Source organism: Saccopteryx bilineata, chromosome 5 (genome assembly GCF_036850765.1).
Source record: "Saccopteryx bilineata isolate mSacBil1 chromosome 5, mSacBil1_pri_phased_curated, whole genome shotgun sequence".
Taxonomy (NCBI): Eukaryota; Metazoa; Chordata; class Mammalia; order Chiroptera; family Emballonuridae; genus Saccopteryx; species Saccopteryx bilineata.
The window spans coordinates 134,605,770-134,631,245 of NC_089494.1; the positions used below are offsets into that span (position 1 = coordinate 134,605,770).

Consider the following 25,476-nt stretch of genomic DNA (forward strand, 5'->3'; position numbering starts at 1 on the left):
AAAAAATAATACATCATGATCAAGTGGGATTCATCCCAGAATCTCAAGGATGGTTCAACATACGCAAAACGGTTAACGTAATACACCATATCAACAAAACAAAGAACAAAAACCACATGATCTTATCAATAGATGCAGAAAAGGCTTTTGATAAAATACAACACAATTTTATGTTTAAGACTCTCAACAAAATGGGTATAGAAGGAAAATATCTCAACATGATAAAGGCCATATATGATAAACCATCAGCCAACATCCTATTAAACGGCATAAAACTGAGGACTTTCTACCTTAAATCAGGAACAAGACAGGGTTGTCCACTCTCTCCACTCTTATTCAACGTGGTGCTAGAAGTTCTGGCCAGAGCAATCAGACAAGACAAAGAAATAAGAGGCATCCATATTGGGAAAGAAGAAGTAAAGCTATCACTTTTTGCTGATGATATGATCCTATACATCGAAAACCCGAAGGACTCCACAAAAAGATTATTAGAAACAATAAACCAATACAATAAGGTCGCAGGATACAAAATTAACATACAAAAGTCCATAACCTTTCTATATGCCAACAATGAAATATTAGAAAACGAACTCAAAAAAATAATCCCCTTCACGATTGCAACAAAAAAAATAAAATACCTAGGAATAAACATAACAAAGAACGTAAAGGACCTATATAATGAAACTTACAAAGCATTGTTAAGGGAAATCGAAAAAGATACAATGAGATGGAAAAATATTCCTTGTTCTTGGATAGGAAGAATAAATATAATCAAAATGGCCATATTACCCAAAGCAATATACAAATTTAATGCAATTCCCATCAAAATCCCTATGAGATTTTTTAAAGAAATGGAACAAAAAATCATCAGATTTATATGGAACTATAAAAAACCCCGACTAGCCAAAACAATCCTAAGGAAAAAGAATGAAGCTTGGGGCATTACAATACCTGACTTTAAACTATATTATAGGGCCACGATAATCAAAACAGCATGGTATTGGCAGAAAAATAGACACTCAGACCAATGGAACAGAATAGAAAGCCCAGAAATAAAACCACATATATATGGTCAAATAATCTTTGATAAAGGGGCCAACAACACACAATGGAGAAAAGAAAGCCTCTTCAACAAATGGTGTTGGGAAAACTGGAAAGCCACATGCAAAAGAATGAAACTCGACTACAGCCTGTCCCCGTGTACTAAAATTAATTCAAAATGGATCAAAGACCTAAATATAAGACCTGAAACAATAAAGTACATAGAAGAAGACATAGGTACTAAACTCATGGACCTGGGTTTTAAAGAACATTTTATGAACTTGACTCCAATGGCAAGAGAAGTGAAGGCAAAGATAAATGAATGGGACTACATCAGAATTAAAAGTTTTTGCTCAGCAAGAGAAACTGATATCAAAATAAACAGACAGCCAACTATATGGGAACTGATATTTTCAAACGACAACTCAGATAAGGGCCTAATATCCAAAATTTACAAAGAACTCATAAAACTCAACAACAAACAAACAAACAATCCAATAAAAAAATGGGAAGAGGACATGAACAGACACTTCTCCCAGGAAGAGATACAAATGGCCAACAGATATATGAAAAGATGCTCAGCTTCATTAGTTATTAGAGAAATGCAAATCAAAACTACAATGAGATACCACCTCACCCCTGTTAGATTAGCTATTATCAACAAGACGGGTAATAGCAAATGTTGGAGAGGCTGTGGAGAAAAAGGAACCCTCATTCACTGTTGGTGGGACTGTAAAGTAGTACAACCATTATGGAGGAAAGTATGGTGGTTCCTCAAAAAACTGAAAATAGAACTACCTTATGACCCAGCAATCCCTCTACTGGGTATATACCCCAAAACCTCAGAAACATTGATACGTGAAGACACATGTAGCCCCATGTTCATTGCAGCACTGTTCACAGTGGCTAAGACATGGAAACAACCAAAAAGCCCTTCAATAGAAGACTGGATAAAGAAGATGTGGCACATATACACTATGGAATACTACTCAGCCATAAGAAATGATGACATCAGATCATTTACAGCAAAATGGTGGGATCTTGATAACATTATAAGGAGTGAAATAAGCATATCAGAAAAAAACAAGAACTACATGATTCCATACATTGGTGGAACATAAAAATGAGACTAAGAGACATGGACAAGAGTGTGGTGGTTACCAAGGGTAGGGGGGGAGGGAGGACATGGGAGGGAGGGAGGGAGAGAGTTAGGGGGAGGGGGAGGGGCACAGAGAACTAGATAGAGGGTGACGGAGGACAATCTGACTTTGGGCGAGGGGTTTGCAACATAATTTGATGACAAAATAACCTAGACATGTTTTCTTTGAATATATGTACCCTGAATTATTAATGTCATCCCATTACCATTAATAAAAATTTATTAAAAAAAATCAAAAAATAAAAAAATAAAAAAAAAAAAAGAAGGGACATAAAAATGAGACTCAGAGACATGAACAAGAATGTGATGGCAACAGGGGTGAGGGGTGGGGGGAGGGGGGATGGGGTGAAGAAGGAGAGAGGAGTTGGGGGAGGGGAGGGGCACAAAGAAAACCAGATAGATGGTGACAGAAGACAATTTAACTTTGGGGGAGGGGTATACAGCACAAATGTCAAAATAATCTAGAGATGTTTTCTCTCAACATATGTACCCTGATTTATCAATGTCACTGCATTAAATTTAATAAATAAATTTTAAAAAAAGAAAGGATTTAGGCTTATTCCTCCTTCTTTTCTCCCTTTCACTTTCCTTCCATTCTTTCCTCCCTCCATACCTCCACCCATCTGTCTACCTGACTTCATCCCTGCACTTTTAACCTTTCTGCATTTCAGTTCCTTTGGCTATAGGATATTATAGGTACTAATTAAACTTACCTAATATGCCAAAACTCCATGGTACATAATCCCTGATATAAGATAATGTAAAAGTTAGAATTTGTGCCAAACAAGATAGCTGTATCTCAGGTGCTTCTTAGCTTATCCCTCACACACAGGCATGGATCTCAACCTACCTTTCCTTAAGCCAGAGGGACCCCTAACTCCACTCAGATGTTCTTGTTCCTAATGTTTATGTATGACACTATTTCTTTACTTTAAAAGGTTTGCATTTCTATAGCATTGGAATACACAGTTGTCTGCCTTCTGTCCTCACCGGGCTAAACCTGGCTTTGCATTGGAAAATGTCAGGATTGATCTTGTGAACATAGGAGAGGGGCTATCACCTTGATGAATTTCATTCACATTTCAGTATCAGGTAAACTAGAGCAGTGATGAGCCAGGGTCATCAGGAAGGTTGTTTCATTTGACTCATGAAATCTTCTTTTTCTAGTGCTTGACACAGTTTCCCCTGCTTCTTGTCTTTGCCGTGTTTTGGACAGGATCTAAGGCTTCTGTTTTAGTCTGTTCAGACTTCTGTGACATATACCGCATGGCTTACAAATACCAGAACTTTACTCCTCACAGTTCTGGAGGCTGGAGTCTGAAGTCAGGGTGTCAGCACGGTGGGGGGAGGCCCTCCTCCAGGCTGTCAACTGCTGATGTCTTGTAGCCTCACTTGGCAGAATAGTATAGGAGACTGTCTGAGTCTCGTAAGGGCACCACTCTCATTCATGAGGGCTCCATTGTTGTGACTTAATCATCTTCCAAAGGCCCATCTCCTAATATCATTCCTTGAGGAATTAGGATTTCAACAGATGGATTGAAAGTGAGACATAGATATTCAGACCATAGCAGCTTAGTTCCCAGTATGTCCCTAGCAAGTTGGTTTAGCTCTAATAGTGGCAAAGAAAAGGGAATACGTGGGAAGGGAGACAGAAAGTTATTGCTCATTCAAGGATAAGAAAAGCAGACAATGTGAAGGTCAGACACTTCCATGGAGAGAGGCTCAGAGAAGCATAGACTTTCTAACATGGTGGGCATTACCCCCCGTGCACCTGTGAGAATGACAGCCTCCTTGCCGTTGTGCTGAGTGTAGAATGGGCTGCAGATACCAGAGCCTGCCTCCTTCAAAGAAATTGAGGCAACCAGGCACCAGAGGTGAAAATGTGAGGTAATGGGTTTTGGATTCCCATATCTTGTCATTTAAACTTCAGTAAGGGCGTAAGTAGATTGCAGAAGAGTTATTGTAATAGCAGGTCCCACATTTTCTAAAAGATAGAAGGTAATGACAGCAGAATAGCCTGCTCTCACTTCAACAAAATTTCTCCTTGTTGCTACTGCTGGACATTTAAGTAGGTTAATGGGACACATTAAAAAATATATCATGGAAACTGGTGGCAAGCTCAGGTTATTGAAGCAGAGTGAGAAAATGAGTCATGAAGAGGGAGCTCTATTTCAGAGGAAATGGAGATAGATAAAAATGTAAAATGTACCTCTTAATATTAGAAACTTTTAAAATTATAATTAAAAAATGAAAACTAGAACTTACTTTAGTTCTATATGGGGATATGGTTTTATACTGAAATATGGGACCATTTGGTTGAGCTATGGAATCCACTGAGGCCTGTGAAGGTGGTCTGGGCAGAGCCCCTCCTCCCAGAGGGGACGACCCTGGGGAAGGCCGTGGTACGGCATCAGGGACTTAGTGCTCAGCTTAGCAACAGTGAGTCTGGAGTGGGCCAGCAGCCATGCCACTCCTGTGCCTCGGACTCAGAAAAGGGAGGGGAGGCTGCTGTTAGGGCGCTATTGGGCATGTGTGTTCACCAGCCATCAGATGATCAGAAAGAGTTACTTGTTCAGAAGTGGTTCAGAATCCTTTAGTAGCATGTTTTACCTGCATTTACCCTGCTGACTTTGCCCTTGGATATAAAAAATCCAGAAAAGAGACATGACTTTTTTCTTTTTTTTTTTTTTTAAGGAAGAGGAGAGGAGATACATAGATAGACTCATGCATGCCTGACCAGGAGATACCCAGCAACCCCCGTCTGGGGCTGATGCTCAAATCAACTGAGCTATCCTCAGTGCCTAGGGCCGACACTTGGACCAACTGAGCCATTGGCTGCAAGAGGGGAAGAGAGAGAGAAGAGAGAAAGGAAGGGGATGAGAAGCAGATGGTTACTGCTGTGTGCCCTGACCAGGAATTGAACCCGGACTTCCGCATGCTGGGCCGATGCTCTATCCACTGAAATAACTAGCCATGGCCAAGATACGACTTTTTTCAAAATATGGTTTCATAATGATTTGAGGGGTCTTACCTCAGTTACAGCTTTTGTTACATGAGTCAGAGCCACCCCTTCTAAGCCATTCTCCTCTATCTCTCTACTGCTCATCTGCTTCATCAGATGTTACCAGACCTTTAGTTGGAATAAGAGTGAGGGAGATGATAGAAGCAAGAACAAGATGTAAAGGCAGCCACATGATTCCAGTAATAAAAGTTTACCTTCAAGGTGGAGACTTACATATAGAATGACTTTATAAACATATGCAGATATGCTCATTTCACTCACACATGTGAGGTGAGCCAAGGTAATAGGAGAGGTGTCTTCCCAATCATGAAGGAAGGAAGGGAAGGAGGGAGGAAAGAAGCTTATAACTGACATTATTAAATATATGCCCTTCTAATTATTCTCGGTATTTAAAATTCTGTGTGCCCCTATCACACCAATAGTGTGTAAAGTGTAGATGTAAAATGCTTCCAAGTATGCTGTAGCATACATTGAAAGTGTTTTGTTGTAGTCATTCATTCATTCATCCAACACATTTTTATTGATTTCTAAAACTATTGTTACAAACCAGTTATTTTAATGAAAACAAACACTTGTGATATGTCCTACAAGTAGAAATAAGGGTACAGTGCGAGAGAATAACCCCGGGATGCATAATGTGGATCAGGTCAGAGGGTCTTCCCTGAGTAAATGGCCATCGGCGGAGGATGCAGCCAGGGTGGACAGACTGCGGAACTGGAGAGGTGACAATGTTTACAGTGAGCCTGTTGCAGAGGTCTGAATCATGCTCCTAATAGTGCTCCACTTTTTTTTGCTTTCCAGCCAACTGTGAAAGGCTGTTGTGTTATTGGTGCTGACACTATTTGCAGCCTGTTTCAAGAACGTAGAGAGCGCATGGAGCCAGGGGCTGGCGGGTGACGATTTGTGAACTCCAATCTAAATGTTCGGCGGAATCTTTAACTTGAGGGTGATTTCTTAGTCTTCATTAGTGGCTTTATGATAAGCAGGATAAAATAAAGAGGGGAAATAGAAACATACAGATGTTTATTTTTGAAAATAATGAGATAATATTTGCCCCCCAAGTCAATGGCTTAAGAAGCTGAATATTTCAGGGATTGAATCATTTTCATGTACTTTTTTTTTCCACTGAGATTTTTAGTTTCCCAAACAAAGTACAGTCCTTAATGAAGATGTCTAACAATTGGTTAGTCCATTAAAATAGCATGTTGTTCCTTAAGTAGGCTCATTTCTGCGGTTATTTAATTTGTTAGGTTTAAACTAACTCATGCACCTGAAAGGAGTCATTACTGCATTACAACCCACTGTTCAGAAGTCTGTGCTAATTCTATGTGTCTGACCTAAGCAGGAGTCCAAGTCTCTTTTTAAGCCATCTGGAGCATGGTTTACAAATACGACTTATTTCAAGACATTTTATTAAATTATATGAATGCACAGTGCTCCTATTTGTGAATAAAAGCCATACCACACTCAAACAATGACGAAGGCTTCAGAACCTGGTTCTAGGAAGATGGAATGTTGTGCCCCACTGTGGACTGCATGCAGGTTCCTGGACATTTGATTTTTATATGGGAGAGAAGTCATCCAGGTGACCCATGTATGCAGGATGCACAGCGTCCTCCTCCATCTACTCTCAGGCCCCTGTGAAGGATACCCTATAGAGCAGGAACACAGGTGGAGGACCAGTAAATACATAAGGAATGTCAGCTTGGCACTGAGTGCATTTTTAGGCCCATTGCTCACCTCTCTGAAGCTGATCGGATCACTAGGGAACACTAGTTTTCCATTTTCCGAGGTGTGTTTTCTTCCTCCGAGGCAGCAGCACCAGCATGCCCAACCCCAGGTGCGTTCCCATGGAGGACCGTGAGGTTGTGGGTACAGCAGTCCTGGGGCCGCAGCTGCCACCCATGTTAGAGCAGGGGCTAAATTTGTATCTCATGTAGCCTTCTTGCAAATTGGTGTCCTTGGGCAAGTCATTTAGCTGTTTCCCAGCATGTAAACTAAGGCTGACCATCGTTGTGGTGGTGTGCTGGGGCCAGCGCATGGTGCCTGCACAGCCACGGTGCGTCTGTGCCAGTGTCTGCACCCAGTGCGTCCTGTGGGTGCCTGGAAAGAGGTCATAGTGGGGTATTTACACAGCCAGGTCTAGTGCACAGTAGGTGACTTGGGATGGAGTAGAGGTGCACAGAGGGCAGGAGGCAGTTGTTAAACATCTACTGGAGCAGCACTGGTTCCTGCCGCACAGCATCTGGTGAGGATGACAGAGTTGAAGCACTGATGTCTTTAGCACAGCAGGGAGGATGTAGCAAATGCTCTGTCTCTTTACTTGTGTCCTTTGTCTTTTCCTCTGTGGTTCTTCCCAGACACATTTTTATGAGGCTATTAGACCTATTCTCCTTGCTTTGATTTCTTGGTTGTTACTGTAATGTAATTTTAGAATAGGAAAGCATGTACATCACCTAAACCAGTTGCTGGGTTTCTGAGAAAGAAGGTGTAGCCCAGAGAAGTCATGTGGTAATCCACACCGAAGCTGCTGTTGGTGACTAGACCAAGGTGGTGCCACCCTGTGCCATGCCGCCTGCCTCAACAAAGGAAATGATTCAGTTTGCCTGAGCTGTGATGGCAATAGATCAAGTGTAGACCTGGGATGCTGAGGTCGCCGGTTTGTAACCCCGGGCTTGCCCGGTCAAGGCACATACAAGAAGCAACTATTACGAATTGATGCTTCCCACTCTTCCTCCCTTCTCTCTCTCTCTCTCTCTTCTCTCTAAAATCAGTAAATAAAAATCAAAAAAAGAAAAAGAAAAAATGATTCAGTTGTATCAAAATATCATATTAGCATGACTAGGTTACCAATAAATTCCCACAAATAAAACTTTTTACTTATGACCTATATATGCATATTTAAGTATATATAACAGTAGCATAATTTTTATGTTTGTACATTGTTTTACTTAGTGTCATGTATCTAAATTATATCATCTATATTGATTTACATAGTATCATAGATCTTGATCATGTCTTGACTTTTAACATTTTATTAATGGAGAAATTTTTAGCTTTCAGAAGGAGTTCTTGCTTGAAGATAAAGAACAACTTGCTAACTGCAAAAGAAGTGTTGATGCTAAGCTTTTAACTGCACTTCCTAAAGGTAAGACTTTTTCTAAGTGGTTGACCGGCATCCTGGGCACATAACTCTTGTGATATCTGGTGTCCTTTGAGAACTCTTTAACTAACTTCCAAGCTTCTATTTTCCTTTGGGTCCCTTTCTGCTTCATCCAAGGATGAACCTCAATTAAAGCGCTTCTGTTCTTGCATTTTTTAATGGTATTTATTTTTATTTGTTAAATTTCTATTAATATTATTTTATTGTGTTAACGTGGATTCAAGTGTCTCACTCAATATAACTCCCCTACCCCCCCATCCTCATGTCCCCCATAACACCCCTTTTGCACCCCTCCCCCAAACTCCCTCCCCTCTTCCTTCTAGGATTTGTGGTCCTGTTATCTGTATATATGTGTTATGTATATATACTTTCAGTAATCTCTTCACCTTCTCTGATCCCATCCCCTCATCCCCCTTCCCTCTGACAGCTGTCCCTCTGCTCCCTGTGACCCCGCCTCTGCCTCTATTCTGTTCCTCAGTTCACGTTCTTCATTAGATTCCACATATAAGTGAGATCATACGATATTTGTCTTTCTTTGCCTGACTTATTGCATTTAGCATAATAATCTCCAGGTCGATCCATGCTGTTGCAAAAGGTAAGATTTTCTTCTTTTTCATGACCATGTAATATTCCATTGTGTATATATACCACAGCTTTTTAATCCACTTGTCCAATGATGGATACTTGAGCTGTTTACAGATCTTGGCTATTGTAAACAATGCCACAGTAAACATGAGAATGCATAACTTCTTTTGAATCAGAGATTTGGTAATCTTAAAATATAATGTATTCCTAAAAGTGGGATAGCTGGGTCAAAAAGCAGTTCCATTTTTAATTTTTTAAGTCAATGCCATACTGTTTTCCACAGTGGCTGTACAAGTCTGATTCCCACCAGCAGTGCAGGAGGGCTCCTTTTTCTCCACATCCTCGCCCACACTTATTGTGTGTTGATTTGTTAATGAGCACCATTCTGACAGGTGTGAGATGATATCTCATTGTAATTTTAATTTGCATTTTGCTGATGATTAGTGACATTGAACATTTTTTCAATATGCCTGTTGGCCATCTGTATGTCCTCTTTGGAGAAGTTCTATTCAGTTCTTTTGCCTATTTTTTAATTGGATTATTTACCTTCCTGGTGTTGAGTTTTAGAAGTTCTTTATAAATTTTGGTTATTAACCCCTTATCAGGGGTTAATATTCTTATCAGGGGTTAATATTGGCGATTATGTTCTCCCATCATGTAGGTTGTCTTTTTATTTTGTTAATGGTGTCTTTAGCTGTGCAAAAGCTTTTTAGTTTGATATAGTCCCATTTTTTTATTTTGTCCTTTATTTCACTTGCCCATGGAGATAAATTGGCAAAAATATTGCTATGAGAGATATTGGACAGTTTATTGCCTATGTTTTCTTTCAATATTTTTATGGTTTTGTGACTTACACATTTAAGTCTTTTATCCATTTTGAGTTTATTTTTGTGAATGTTGTAAGTTGGTCATCTAGTTTCATTTTTTTGCATGTAACTATCCAATTTTCCCAACACCACTTATTAATAAGACTGTCTTTGCTCCACTGTATGCTGTTACTTTATTTGTCAAATATCAATTGACCATAAAAGCGTGGGTGGATTCCTTGTTCTGTTCCATTAGTCTGTATGTGTATTCTTATGCCAGTACCAAGCTGTTTTGATTACTATGGCCTTATAGTATAACTTGATATCAGGAAATGTGATATCTCCCACTTTATTCTTCATTTTTAAGATTGCTGAGGCTATTCGTGTTCTTTTTTGGTTCCATATAAGTTTTTTGGAATATTTCTTCTATATCTTTGAAGTATGCCATTGGTATTTTAATAGCAATTACATTAAATTTATAGACCGCTTTAGATAATACAGTATAGACATTTTTATGATGTTTATTGTTCCTATCCATGAACATGGTATATGCTTCCACTTGTTTGTATCTTCTTTGATTTCTTTTTTCAATGTCTTATAATTTTCCGAGTACAAATCTTTTACCTCCTTGGTTAAATTCATTCCTACATACTTTGTTTTTGTTGTTGTTGTGATAGTGAAGGGGATTGTTTCCTTAATTTCTCTTTCAGTTTATTGTTGGTGTATAATATGCCACTGATTTCTGAATATCAATTTTATATCCTGCCACCTTGCTGAATTCATTTATCAGGTCTAGTAGTTTTTTGACTGAGACTTTAGGGTTTTCTATGTACAATATCATGTCATCAGCAAATAATGATAGTTTTATTTCTTATTTTCCAATTTGGATGCCTTTTATTTCTTTTTCTTGTCTGATTGCTATGGCTAGGACTTCCAGAACTAGGTTGAATAAGAGTGGTGAAAGGGGGCACACCTGCTCTGTTCCTGATCTTAAGGGGATTGCTTTTAATTTTTGCTTGTTGGCTGTCAGTTTGTCATAAATGACCTTTATTATGTTGAGGTATGTTTCCTATATTCCCACTTTGCTAAGAGTTTTGATTACAAATGGGTGCTGGATTTTATCAAATGCATTTTCTGCATTTATTGATATAATCATGTGATTTTTATTCTTCTTTTGTTTATGTGATGAATTACATTTATTGATCTGCAAAATTTGTACCAGCCTTGCCTCCCTGGAATAAATTTCACTTGTTCATGATGTATGATTTTTTTAATATATTGCTGGATCTGGTTTACTAATGTTTTATTGAGAATTTTAGCATCTAAGTTCATCAGGGATATTGGCCTATAGTTTTTTTCTTTGTAGTGTCTTTACCTGTTTTGGAGTGAGGATCATGCTTGCCTCATAAAAGGACCTTGGAAGTCTTCCCTCGTCTTGAATATTTTGACCTAGCTTGAAAAGAATAGATGTTAGTTCTTTAAATGTTTAGTAAAATTTGCCTGTGAAACCATCCAGTCCAGGACTCTTGCTTGCTGAGAGTTTTTTGATAACTGTTTCAATTTCATTTGTTATAATCGGTCTGTTTAGCTTTTCTGATTCTTCCAGAATGAGTTTTGGAAAATTGTTGGTTTGTAGGAATTTATCCATTTCACCTAGGTTGTTCAATTTTTTGGCATATAGGTCTTTATAGTATTTTCTTACAATCTTTTGTATTTCTGCTGTGTCACTTATTACTTCTCCACTCTCATTTCTAATTTTATTTATTTGAGTCCTCTCTCTTTTTTTCCTGATGAGTCTGGTTAATGGTTCGTCAATCTTGTTTACCTTTCCAAAGAACCAGCTCTTGGTTTCATTGTTTTTTTAGATTCTATGTCATTTATTTTCACTCTAATCTTTATTATTTCCTTCCTTCTACTTCCTTCGGGCTTTATTTGTTGTTCTTTTTCTAGTTATTTTTTTTTCTAGTTCTTTTAAATGCAGGGTTAAGTTGTTTACTTGACCTTTTTCTTTCTTCTTAAGGTATGCCTGTAATGCTCTAAACTTCCCTCTCAGGACTGCTTTTGCTGTGTCCCATAAATTTTGAGTTGCTGTATGTTCATTTTTATTTGTTTCAAGGAAATTTTTTATTTCTTCCTTGATCTCGTTAACCCATTTATTATTTAATAACATGCTATTTAGCCTCCAAATGTTTGAATATTTTTTAGTTTTTCTATTGTAGTTGATTTCTAGTTTCATGCCATTGTGATTAAAGAAGATGCTTGATATGATTTTAGTCTTTTTAAAGTTATTGAGACTTGTTTTGTGTCCTAACATGTGGTCCTTCCCAAAGAATGTACCATGAGTACTTGAAAGGAACGTATATTCTGCTGCTTTGGAGTGAAAGGTTCTGAAGATATAAATTAAATCCAGTTGATCTAGTATGTCATTTAAAGCTTCTGTTTCTCCATTAATTTTCTGTCTGGAGGATCTATACATTGATGTTAGTGGAGTATTAAAATCCCCTACTACTATTATAGTATTGCTGTCGATATCGCCCTTTATGTCCATCAAAATCTGCTTTATATATTTAGGAACTCCTATATTAGGCATATAAATATTTACAATGGTTATATCCTTCTGTTTGATTGCTCCCTTTATCATTACATAGTGACCTTCTTGATCCCTTACTATAGCGTTTGTTTTAAAGGCTATTTTGTCAGAGATAAGTGTTGTTACCCCAGCTTTCTTTTCATTTTCATTTGCATGAAATACTCTTTTTCCATCTCTTCACTTTCAGTCTATGTGTATCTTTTATTCTGCAGTGGGTCTCTTGTAGGCAGCATATGTATTGGTCCTGTTTTCTTATCCATGCAGCTACCCTATGTCTTTTTTTTTTTTTTTTTTTTTTTTTTTTTTTTTTTTTTTTTTACAGAGACAGAGAGAGTCAGAGAGAGGGATATATAGGGACAGGCAGACAGGAATGGAGAGAGATGAGAAGCATCAATTATTAGTTTTTCATTGCAATACCTAGTTGTTCATTGATTGCTCTCTCATATGTGCCCTGACTGTGGGGCTACAGCAGACTGAGTAACCTCTTGCTTGAACCAGAAACCTTGGGTCCAAGCTGGTGAGCTTTGCTCAAACCAGATGAACCCGTCCGTGCTCAAGCTGGCAACCTCAGGGTCTCGAACCTGGGTCCTCCACATCCCAGTCCAATGCTCTATCCACTGTGCCACCACCTGGTCAGGCTACCCTATGTCTTTTGATTGGAGCATTTAATCCATTTACATTTAAGGTTATTATTGATATGTACTTATTTATTGCCATTTTATTCTTTAAATCTATAATCCTCTTTTTCTCAATTTTTTTTTCCTTTTCTCTTTTTACAGCAGGTCCCTTAACATTTTTTTTGCAGTACTGGTTTGCTTGTAATGAATTCATTGGGTCTTAGTCTGTGAAGCTTTTTATTTCTCCTTCAATTTTTAACAATAGCATTGCTGAATCAAGTAGTCTTGGTTATAGGTTCTTGTTTTACATCACTTTGAATATTTCTTGCCATTCCCTTTTGGTCTCAAGTGTTTCTGTTGAGAAGTCAGATGTCATCTTTATGCGGGCTCCACTGTAGGTAATTAACTGCTTTTCTCTTTCAGCTTTTAGTATTCTTTCTTTGTCTCTTAACTTTGGCTTTTCAATTGTGATGTGTCTTGGTGTAAGCTTCCTTGGGTTTCTCTTTAATGGGACTCTCTGTTCCTCTTGAACTTGTTTGACTTTTTCCTTCATCAATCTAGGGAAACTTTCAACTATGATTTCTTCAAACAGGTTCTCTATACCTTGTTCATTCTCTTCTCCTTCAGGAACCCCTATGATGCAGATGTTGCTTCTCTTTATGTTGTCACAGAGGTCTCTTAGAGTTTCCTCAGTCTTTTTGAGCCTCTTTTCCTTTTGCTGCTCTGCTTCTATGCTTCTGTTTATCTTGTCCTCTAATCACTGATTCCATCCTCTGCTTCATCCAGTCTGCTGTTGATTCCTTCTAATGCAGTCTTCATTTCTGAAATTGTATTTGTCATTTCTGACTGATTCTTTTTTATGATTCAATGTCCTTTTTGAACTTGGCTATGTCTTTATTTAGGTGCTCATTATATCCATCTTGGTTGCTCTAAGATTCTTGAGCATCCTAAAATTTATTATTTTAAACTCTGCATCTGGTAGTTTGGTTACTTCCATTTTATTTAGTTCTTTTTTGGGGGGATTTCTCTTGTTGATTCATTTGAGTCACATTTCTTTGCCCATTTTTTCTGTGTATTAGGTAGCACTGTTTGACTTTGAAATTTGTGTGTTATATTTATGAGGAAGTTGGGATTGGTGGTAGTGCCCTCCAGGCCACCTTGTTCTAGGAATGCTTTCTGAGGGTACTATTTTCCTTCTTGTTTTATGTGAGTATTGAATGCAGTTGGTTCTTCCATGGATATGTTTATTCCTTCAGGCTGGCTGGCTTTAAGGGTCATTGGTCATGTATATTATAAATTGTGCAATGTCTGTCCTATGGGGAGTATTTATTGTCCACAGTGTCTGGCACCTACTAGACTCCTCTTTGGGTTGTGCTGCTGTGTAGCTAGCTGAGTCTAAGGTTGGTGCTGTCTGCCACCTACTACCAGTTGTGCTGGTTCTGTATCTTCTTGTGTTGGCATTAGCCATTGTTTGTAACCCACTGTAGGCTACCTGTTGGCAGCTCCTGCTCTTTTCACTGTGTCTGCATTTTCTGGGCCTGGGTAGTGTGGGAGGGGCCAACCTATGTATAAGGATCAGCTTCATTCCACTTAGAGATGACATCAGTTCTGTAAAAGCCCTAGCTCCGTAAGATTTGTCTCCACTTTTGAGCTGCTTCACCTCCTCTTGCAGCTGCCTGGTCTTCCCACAGAGTCTTCTTTAGAAAGATTGTTGTGTGGGCTCAGACTGGCCTCACCCAACCAACCCTTCTACAGGTTGCAATCTTGTTGGGTTAGGGCAGCTAAGGTTGATAATACGATGTTAGTGGGACTCACTACATCAGGGGTCTCTTGGTCAGGAGCTCAGTACAGGGAATGTAGTCCCTAATCCAGAGCTTAATTCCTCAGCCACTGCTGGTTACTCAAATTTTATTTCTCCCCAACAAGGTGAGCAGCAGGCTCAGATTGAGTGAGTCCAACAGTCCCCTCTGCTGAAGATCTTACAGCTGATGAGACCTTGGTCTTAGGGAGAAAGACTGAGATTGTCCTTTCCTGGGATTGACTCTTCCCCCCTAGAAAGTGGCTAAGCCCCTCAACCAAATCCAACGATAGGCTCACAGGGACCCATACTTTAAATCTCCATGTTCCAAACCTCTCTCCCTTCACCCTGTGGAATCTTGCCCATTGGGGCAGGATATCCAGCACCCAGGCCAGGTGACTGTAAAGCTCCACCCGATCCAATGCACATGAGCTGCTGTGCTCATGCTCATCACAAAAAGCGGAACTCACCTCAGCTGGGCCAGGTGTGAGGTGCTTTTCCTTAGGATTCCACTCTAGCAAGGGTTGTTAAATCCTGAACCAAATCTCTCCACAGCAGGCTGCTGGATGTGCCTGCCCTGGGCCTCCCTGGCAGAAACCTGATGCAGACCAGTGGAAGACACTGCCCATGAGTGGCCCTCAGCAACCTTCTTGGAGCTACAAACAATCCAGAGTTTGTGGCTGCCTCTGCTGGGCCTAGGTGCTCATGGAAATACCAAGCTGCCCACCTAGGCTGGCTTTACCCACACTGGACCTGGGAGGATGTCCACTTAGAAAGCCAAAGTTCCCCGAGTCCTGCCTCCTGCAGCCTCTGTCTGCTGGCTGCTTGTTGGGCTCGAACACTGAATAAACCTCTGCTAGAGTCTAGAGCCTGGAGCAATTCAGAGATTAGGAAGGGTGGTGGGTGTGGCTTCACCCCTCAGCCCCAGATGTCAGTCTGTCCAGACTTTTTTACAGGTCTCAGTAGGATGTGGTCCCTGAGACCCAGGGGTGTGGTCTGCCCACTGTACGAGAGTTTCTACTGAGTCTTCTGTGAGGTGGAAGCACCAGTCCTAGTCTTGGGAATGTGTAGGGGAAAGCTCCAGCCTCCATACTAGAAAACTGAGTCACTGACGTTCCCATTGCTTCTTGGCTTCTCAGCATGACTCATTCTTCATGACTGGGGCAGGAGTAACTCCTGAGGGTGGAGCCATTGCTTTTCCCCAGGCTGATGCTGCTAAGATGGGACTGCTCCACCCAAGAAAGATGGCGACTGCAGTATTGGAGAATGACTCAGCACAGTGTCTCTCCCTGGGTCTCCAAATTTACGCTCTCCTTATGCAACTTTAGTCCTCTCAGCTCTCCCTCTGCCTGAGCCCCTGGTACGTGGCTGTGAATAAGATTTTCTATGTGGGCCCTTTAAGACAGAATCTGCATCTCCGAGAGCTCCCTCTCTTTCTCGCAGTCAGAAACCCAGCTCTTTTCACATCCACATGCTGTGTGGGTGCCTTTTCTAGGCTTGGGGTTCTAGGCTGGGGTGCCAGATCTGGGGCTGAGGACCCACACCTCTCAGACGAGAGTACCTCCAGACCCTTAGCCGCCGCTCACTCCTGGGAGCGGGACAGCCCTTTCCTCATCTCTGCCCCTCCTACCAGTCTCTGTGTGACTTCTTCTGTGATCCTTGGTTATAGATTCCTCTTTGTTGAGTCCAAATTTGTTTTTTCAAGATGATTGTTATTAAATTAAGTTGTAATCCAATTTGGTCCTGGGAGGTTGTAGTTGGAACGTCCGCCTACTTCATCGCCATCTTGGAATCCAATCTGTTCTTGTATTTTTAATCCTCACCTTTCTACATGTTCTTTCCCTTGCATTTTAGGCATTCTCAGGTTTTCTCTGAAAGCTGGATTGGGAGGGTGGTTCCTAGAATCAGCCTTCCCTGTCTCTCCCAGGATTCCCCCTCTCCCAGGGCACCAACTTCTGCTCAAAGGCACAATTCTCCCCCTTTCATGCCTCCCCATCCCTCCAGCCTTTTGAAGGTTTCCAGAGTCATGGCATCCACACCAAATGTCTTGTAGCTCCCCACTGGGCCCCATACTGCACCAGAGCATACTGGCTCCTCATCCCTCTCTTCTTTCCTGAGTAGGCACTAGTGTGGTTGATGAATTAGTGTTTTATTGGTAATGATGCACATGCAGTAAAATATCTATATATTTTTATCTGCTATCTGCCAAGGATCCCTAGTTCTGCCTGGGAAAGGAACAAACATTCCCTGATCCATTTCCCTATTCACCATGACACTAGCACAGGGCAGTGCCAGCCCACAGACTGCTCTAACCCAAGTGAGCTGTGTAACCTTTGCTTCAAAAGAAACAGGTTTGGTGCAAGGTCAGATTGTTTTTCCACTCAGGAAAAATAAAAAAAACAAAACAAAACCTCACAAGATCAAGCTCAAAAGAAATTAGACCAGATTGCTCTGGACAGATAGTTTGGTTGGTTGGAACATCATCCCAATACACAAAGATGGCAGGTTTGATCCCTGGTCTGAGTACATCTAGGAACAGATGGATGTTTCTCTCTCTCTTTCTCCCCTCCTCTCTCTCTAAAATCAATAAATAAATTAAAACAAATTATACCAGAAAAAAAATTCCCTGTAATAGAGATTGAAAGTGTAAAAGGCCTATTGGTGAATTGAGATACACCCTAAGGAGCTGAGTGGACGATGCACCTGGACATAATCAGATAAAGCTGAACACCTAAGGGGTCCCGGCTGGAGGAAACGGAAACAGGGCCATTTTGTCAAGAACTTACAAAAGTGTCAGATGAAATATAGGCTAACTCCCTGTTGATCCAGAGGCTAAACCTGCTAGTAATGTGTGGAATTACAAGGAGGTAGGTGAGGTTTCCTATGAGAAAGAAAATTCCAGTAATTTGTAGAACTGAAAGGTGAAATGGACTTCACCATGATCTATCTCACCAGCTCTCCTTATTAAGGGGACAAGGAAGGTCACATGGCCACAGACTCGAGCACAGAGCAGAGGCTGTGCAGGGTTGCCACCCAGATGGTGGTGTGGACCAGGTGTGGAAGGGCAGAGTCCTTTTAAGTTTTAAGACTTTGTAAAATACAAAGAAACTCTATTAAATCTGACCCAAATTTAAAATCTATGAAGATGACTGGAACAAAGGAGAAGACTGAACAGATTGATTTTAGAAATGGCTTAGAGGATTTGACTGATTAGGCAAAGTTCTACAGAGTACAAGTTGTCTTTCCACCTATCGAAGCCTCCCTCTTCATCTCTACCCCACTTCTTTTTTCTTTCAATGGCATAGATAATTTTAGGTAAGAAAAATTAAAAACAATATGAGCTGCTAATTTCCTAAAGGTTCAACAATTTGTAGCTTTATAGATAACACAATTTAAAAACACATAAGCTTATTAAGCCATTTTATTAGAAATCTTACTATAATTGGTCATAAAAACATGATTTTCATTTACCAAAGAGGATGACTTCATGTACTAACCAGATTTATATTTCTAAATTAACAAGGTCTCTAAAACATGCTTTTAGAAAGTGACAGAGCCCTGCCTCCCCTGAGTCTCATCTGAGTTCCCATGTATTTCACCATCTCTATGACATGGGCAGGTGTCTTTGGAAAGATCCATTATTATAGGAAAGCTTCAGTTTCTCCATCTTCACAGATTTGTGAATGATTCTATCAGCTTTTGGCAATAGGATATTAAAAATAGAAATTGATCATGACTGTTTTAATGGCAGAGTTTTAAATTTGTTTAGAAATTTCTTTCTCTTCATTTAATGAGAGATTTGAAATTGAGCATTAGATTGATCATTGCTTTTCCTCCCAGGGACTTCCTCTAACAGTGTGTCACAGACAGGTAATCTAGGGATTTAAAACCTTTACCTGTGTGAAAACTATAATATTAAAATATATTTTTTATTTAAGAATAATGAAATGGACCAGATATATTACTTTACTTTTTTTATTTTAAGACTTTATTATTTTATTTTAATTTAATTTATTATTATTATCTTTTTTAAAGAAGTGAGATGTGGGGAGGTAGGGAGGCAGAGACAGACTCCCACATGCACCCTGACTGGGATCCATGCAGCAAGCCCCCTCTAGGGCTATGCTCTGCCCATCTGGGGCTGCTGCTCTGTTGCTCAGCAACTGTGCTATTTCAGCACCTGAGGCAAAGCCATGGAGCTATCCTCAGTTCCTGGGGCCAACTTGCTCAAACCATTTGAGCCATGGCTGTGGGAGGTGAAGAAAGAGAGAGAGAGAGAGAGGTAGAGAAGCAGATGGTCACTTCTCTTGTGTGCCCTGTTGGGGAATTGAACCTAAGACTTCTACATGCTTGGCTGAAGCTCTTCTGCTGAGCCAACTGGCTATAGCCTATTTATTGACTTTAGATACAAAAGAGAGAGAAAGGTGTGGAGGAGGAGCAGGAAGTATCAACTCGTAGTAGTTGCTTCTCATTCGTGCCTTGACAGGGCAAGCCTAGGGTTTCGAACCAGTAACTTCAGCGTTCCAGGTTGACCCTTATCCACTGCACCACCACAGGTCAGCCTACTCTACTTTTTAAAATAGCTTTATTGAGCTATATTTCTTTTTCTTCTTTTTTCATTTTGAAATTAAATTTAGTGAGGTGACATTGGTCAATAAGAGTACCTGGGTTTCAGGTGAGGAGATCTCTTTCATCCCATTTAATTCATCCATTTAAAGGATACAGTTTCAGGGGCATTCACAGGTTGTACCTCTATCACCACAGTCAATTTTAGAACAGTTTCATCACCCCAAAGAGAAACCCCACACTTTGTAGCTATCACCCCTCCCCCTTATCCCTCTAATTTTGCAATCACTTATTTTATATGCTGCTTGTCTTTACATTAGTGTAAAGTTGAAGTGCTCCCTCCTGGGGCAGAGGAAGGTCCGTACACAGAGATTCGGGCTCTGGCTGTGCTCTGAGGCTGTCAGATGCAGGGGGAAGGAGATGCATTCTTGGCAGCCCCTGCCACTCAGGTTGCCATACAAGGTTCTGTGTACTCCGGTCTGGAGGGCTGAACTCAACAATAACTTTACCAGAAAGCCTATTTTTCAAAACTACTGGAAGAAATTATGTCTCCCAAGAAAAGTACCTGGCATTAAGTATTAAGTATTATGACAAAGCAATCTAGGCAGTTAAATAATTTTATGAAGTATCATAGCCTGATGTCAAACCTTCTCAACCTGTCTTACTTGGAAAATAACCAACAAGTTCCCACTGGAAATAACTAAATAGATTCATAGAGTACATACTGCTCCAACAAGGGCCATAGACTACAATATGGATATGATAAAGGGATAATTTAGTGCATGTCTAAGTCTTCTTTGAAAACAAAGTAGAAAATTTATTGCAACAAGAGTTAGATCTGGATTACTGTTAATCAGCATTACCCTTTTCTTAACCATTTATGAATTATATACATTTTGATACAACATACAATCAATTCAATTAGGGCTGTGTAATATAATGTTAAAAACATTCTTAATCCTTATTCTTAGGAAATATATGGTAAAGAATTTAGAGACAAAGGTTCATAAAAATTAATATGTAAACACATGTGCACATGGCTTTTTGCACATGTTTTTACACACATACATACAGAATATACATATGAAGAGAGAAAAAAGATAACCAAATGTCATAAAATGTTAACTTATTATGAAGGACATCGTTTAACTTTTCTGTAAGTCTGAAGTTATATAAAAATTTTAAAGGAAAGAATAGTTCTTTTGGTAGGTCATAAACAATATAAGCTATGCTCAAAACTATTATTAATCAGAAGATAACTGTGATAGAATAGTAGGGAGTCTCTATAAATGACAACATAGATTTCCACACCGAGGAAGTATCAGCTTTTTCTCAATGTTTTATGATATACCTGATCAGACTTCAGTGAGAGGAGCTAATGAGGACTCCAAGTGCCCATAGGATGATTTTTTATTTGTTTGTTTGTTTTTCCTAAAAGGAATGAAAAAACCACACAGTAGCAATTCAAATAAATAACCTTTTCTTTTATACAGCTGAAGTGTTTTCCACAGGATAGATACACTAGCACAATTATGTTACAGGTTGTTTTACTGATTTTACTTTTAACTTACAGACTTGGGGAAAGGAAGCCAAATTCAGGGTGTGTGTTACTTGTTTTTGTCTTGTACGCCCTTTCTTCTCTAATCTCATATCTATAGGAACAAGGCAAATGTTGATAATTAAAAATATATTTGTAAGAAATAATGGACTGAGGTCATTTACTGGAGGGTTTTTTTTCGTGAAATGTTCACTGTACATTTTCACTAAGAATCAATAAGCTCACCAATACATTTAAAGTATAATTTGCCATATGACCTCGCTGCATGTCTCAGGACATGATCAGAGAGGACGGGAAAGTGTCAGGCTTGAAATGGTTGTGAGTTTGAATCTAGGCTTGATTGAAGTGTTGGGTTTCTTGGTGCTGGGATCAATGATTCTCACCCAAGACAGTACCATTTCAAGGGGGCTTTAGAAACACATACAACTGTTTTTGTGTCACAGCATGTGGGGACAGTTTGGCAGTTAGTAGGAGAGCCAGGGCTATTCAGCAGCCTACAGTGCAAGGCTCCCAACAAACAAATCGCCCAGTCAGAAGGTCATGAGTGCCCCTACGGGGTCTGTGATCCCCTCCAGAGCCAGCCTTCTGTGGGCCTGCGACCCTGAGGAGCTGCCCCTCTGTGTCTGCTAAGTGGCATCCTGAGACTCCTTACACCCAGCGGTGAATGGCTGATGGGACTGTGTTCACTGGTGCGTTGTCCAGCTGGTTCTGTCCAGAAAGCAACAAAGATTCCTATGCACAGTAGGATGATGTGGCTTTCGTGTCCCGCCCCTCTCTTTCCTGTCACTGCCCACGATCCTTGGGGTTCAGTTTCTGTGATGAACTATGTTCTGACCATCAGCCTTTTCCCTCCTCTTACTGTCTTGTTCCTGGTAGGACACTGAAACAGGGCAGTGACGACCATAAAGAAAGTACAGTTGTGCTGTGGGTGGGACATCTGTCTACATAGTCTGTCTCACTGTTAGTTGATTTTTTCTTCTATGTAGAATATGGTGGGGGGAGGATTCAGGAAGCAACTTGTTGCTTTGCTTTTTCACTGGACTGCTGAAGTCTCTTTTTGCCTTCAGTTGCATGATTTTTATAGAAAAATTGAAAATTTAATGCCATGAAAATAATTTTCAGAGTCTTAAATTAGGACAAAAATAGTGTATCTTAACTGTTCCCAAAGAAAGTCGCATGCCATTCTGTGAGTGTAGCATTAATATTTTGTTATCAACCAGTCACATGTACTTTGACTGCTATCACAAAATGCTGCCACCTGGAGGGCCTGTAAACAGCAACATTTTGCTTCTCATTGTTCTGGAGGCTGGAGGTCCGATCAGGGTGCAGCACGGTTGGGTGCTGATGAGGACCTCCTGTCGAGGTTGCAGACGGTGGACTTCTGGCTGTGTCCTGCCGTGGTGGTAGGAGAGAGAGCACTCTCTGTGGCCTCTTTTATAAGAGCACTGATTCTAATCGTGAGTCCAGAGCCTAATGACTTCCCAAAGGTTCATGCCTGAATACCATCACTTTGAGGAATAGAATTCAATACAGGAAGTTATGGGGGGGCAGGCATAAACAATAAAACTACAGCATACCTACCTGAAGTAATTTGGGGGGAAGCAAAGGTAAGTGTCATGTGTGTGTCGCTGTGCTACTCAGGACCCTGAGAGATACTCTCTTTCTCAGTGCTGGGTTAGAGGCATGGACTGAACACACAGCCGTCAGAGCACTCGGAATGTGGTTTCAATGGCTTCTTGAGCAGTCTTCTGAAAAAATATAGCTCCATCCTCCACTTTAGGGATTTAAATAAATAATTGATACTATTTGGCTTATAGCATTCTTGGAAATATTTCCAAAATATTAATTTAATGGCTACCCACCATTAAAGTTTTATCCCCATAATCTGGCTGGAGCTCATTTGCTAACTGGGAAGCTGTGATTCGCCAAGCTTCCCTGAAAGGTGTTAGGGAAGGTGCACCGGCATCATTACACTCCTGTCTTCTAGACAGGAATGGGATTGACAGGTCAGGGCACACACACGTCCGCCTTTCACTACTCTGCTTCCTGGGAAGGCCTGGGGAGAGACAGATTCTCTTGAAGCCAACAACAAAAGTCAACCTGACTTAAACTTTAAAGTGACTATCATTTAAAAAATAAAAAAACCAACCGGGCTTGCATGTCTGAACATAAAGGGCAGTATAAAAGCTGTGTGTGGGCGGGATGACTTATTACTAAAAATGACCACTTCAGAAAAACCCAAAAGAACAAAAAACAAAACAAAACAAAAAAACAAGTAGAAATTGAAGCAGCTGAAAATTAAATTACAAGCATTCATATTCCTCTTTTGAGTTTCTCTGACTCAGCTTTTCTAAAAGTTATGGGCCCCAAAGCTGTCACTGACTCCTCCCTCCCACGCCTACCTGGGACCTCAATGGGAGCCACTCAGAGCAGCTGTCATGAATTCCCATGACCCGGGGGGCGAGGGGGCGACCAGAAGAGAGATCTTTATTCTACACAAAATTGGGTAATTTCTCCAAGAAACAATTATTTGACATCTTAGTAATATCCTCGTAGTCAGTATCACATGAGACCCTCCTGACATCAGCGGAACAGTTGTTGGGTCATTCAGTGTTGCTAGGAGAATCACAATACTGTATTTCCATATGTATAAGATGCACCTCAATTTTGGGACCTGAAATTTGAAAAAAAAAGTATATTACATAAAGTTATTGAACTCAAGTTTATTCATCATAAAATTCATACAACTCCTCATCACTGTCAAAACTCCCATCCATTAGCTTGTCCTCATCTGTGTCTGATGAGGAATCACTGTCTTCATATACTGCCTCGTCCTCAGTTCCATCAGTGGCATTTGAAATGCCACACTTCTTAAATGACTTGACAACGATCTCAATCTTGATATTATCCCAGGATCTTTTCACCCAGGTACACACTTCTCCTATACTTGGTTTCTTTACTCGTCCTGCTGATGTCAAATTGTCCCCAGAAGACGTCATCCATTGGTTCCATTTGTCTCTCGTGGCAGCTTTGAAGGGTTTGTTAATGTTGACATCAAGTGGTTGGAGCTGAGATGTCAAGCCTCCAGGTATGAAGGCAAGTTTTATTTTTTGCTCTACCACAGCAAGGACTGTTATGTGTGTCTTCTTTGTGTTTGTTGTTATGTGTGCCCTGAACTGATCAAGCACCAATAGGGCAGGTTTGTGTAAGAGCTCACCTGGTCTCCTCCAAACTTTCTCAAACCAGATCTTCATCCCATCCTGATCCATCCAACCCTTGTCATGAACGTGGACAATCACTCCTCGAGGAATGTCTTCTTTTGGCATTGTGTTGCATTTGAAAATCAGCAAAGGAGGCAGCTTGGTTCTGTCGGCACAACAAGCTAGAACAACTGTATAATGGCTCTTTTCATGTCCACTTGTCTTCACAGTTACAGTTTTCACCCCCTTCTTATCAACAGTTCTGTTACTTGGGACATCAAATTGAAGGGGGACCTCGTCCATATTTGCAATCTGTCCCAACTCAAACTGATGTGTCTTCCAACATTGAATGACAAAACGATGAAATTCAAGGACCTTCAGCTCACAGCTCTCAGGCATCTTTTGGGCAAGTCTGGTACATGTACACATGCTCAGTCCATTCTGTTTCATGAACCTGAAGCACCAACTGTGTCCTCCTTTGAGATCTTTGACTTCTTTTTCATCAGTAATTCTTCTTGCCTCATGCTGAACCATCTTTGTGGACACAGGAATTCCAATTGCCCTTTGCTCTTCAATCCATATCTTCAGTTCCCTCTCTAAATCAGGCCATTTTGCTGACTTGCCTCTCATGGCCTTCTTCTGCCATGGCGTTTTCAGTAGGGTTTCCTCTTCCCACAGCCAGTCTCGGATTGTGTTCAGCAGCAGCAATTCCATTCACTTTTGCAAACTGGACCACTTTTAACTTGAATTCAGCACTGTACAAATATCTTTTCTGAGCCATTCCTGGGCAGAATGTGGTAAAACGTAACCTACTGTAATATACCAGTAACAAGTGTGAAGCAATGAGTGCAAAGACAAGCAGCATGAAAAAGAAAATGCAAGTAAAAATTTCTACAACAAAGAGTGCAAAAACAAGCACAAAAAAGTGAGGAAATGCAAGTGAAAAGAAATCTGCAACCCACTGAATAAGGCACACCCAGTTTTTAGACCCCAAAGTTTTTTGGGTTTTTTAAATTAATTATTTATTTATTTTTTTTTTTTTTTTTTTTTTTTTTTTAGAGAGAGGAAAAAGAGTTAGAATGAGAAAGAGAGAGAGAGAGAGAAAGAGGGGAGGAGCAGGAAGCATCAACTCCCATATATGCCTTGACCAGGCAAGCCCAGGGTTTTGAACCGGTGACCTCAGCGTTCCAGGTCAACGCTTTATCCACTGTGCCACCACAGGTCAGGCTAGACCCCAAAGTTTTTGAAGAAAAAAGAGTGCATCTTATACATGGACAAATATGGTAATTAATTTTTGTAGCATGCACCTAAATTATATCAAGAAACCATGTGTTAACATCTCCTCTGGTGGAAGCCTGTAGGAGAGGCCGA

The 25,476-nt window shown here is 40.3% G+C and overlaps 1 protein-coding gene across 25 annotated transcripts in view; it reads left to right on the forward strand.

Moving 5' to 3' along the window:
- Positions 1–25,476, forward strand: part of SVIL (supervillin) — a 304,969-nt gene that overhangs the window by 175,668 nt on the left and 103,825 nt on the right. For 24 of the 25 annotated variants that reach the window (XM_066280539.1, XM_066280541.1, XM_066280542.1 and 21 more), the window contains one exon: positions 8,279–8,370. Coding sequence is in view for 16 of the 25 variants with exons in the window: in XM_066280530.1 (XP_066136627.1) it covers positions 8,279–8,370 (92 nt within the window). In the remaining 9 variants the exon portion in view is untranslated. Of the gene's footprint in view, positions 1–8,278; positions 8,371–25,273; positions 25,389–25,476 lie in introns of those variants that run through there. The other variant, XM_066280538.1, reaches the window with a different exon arrangement.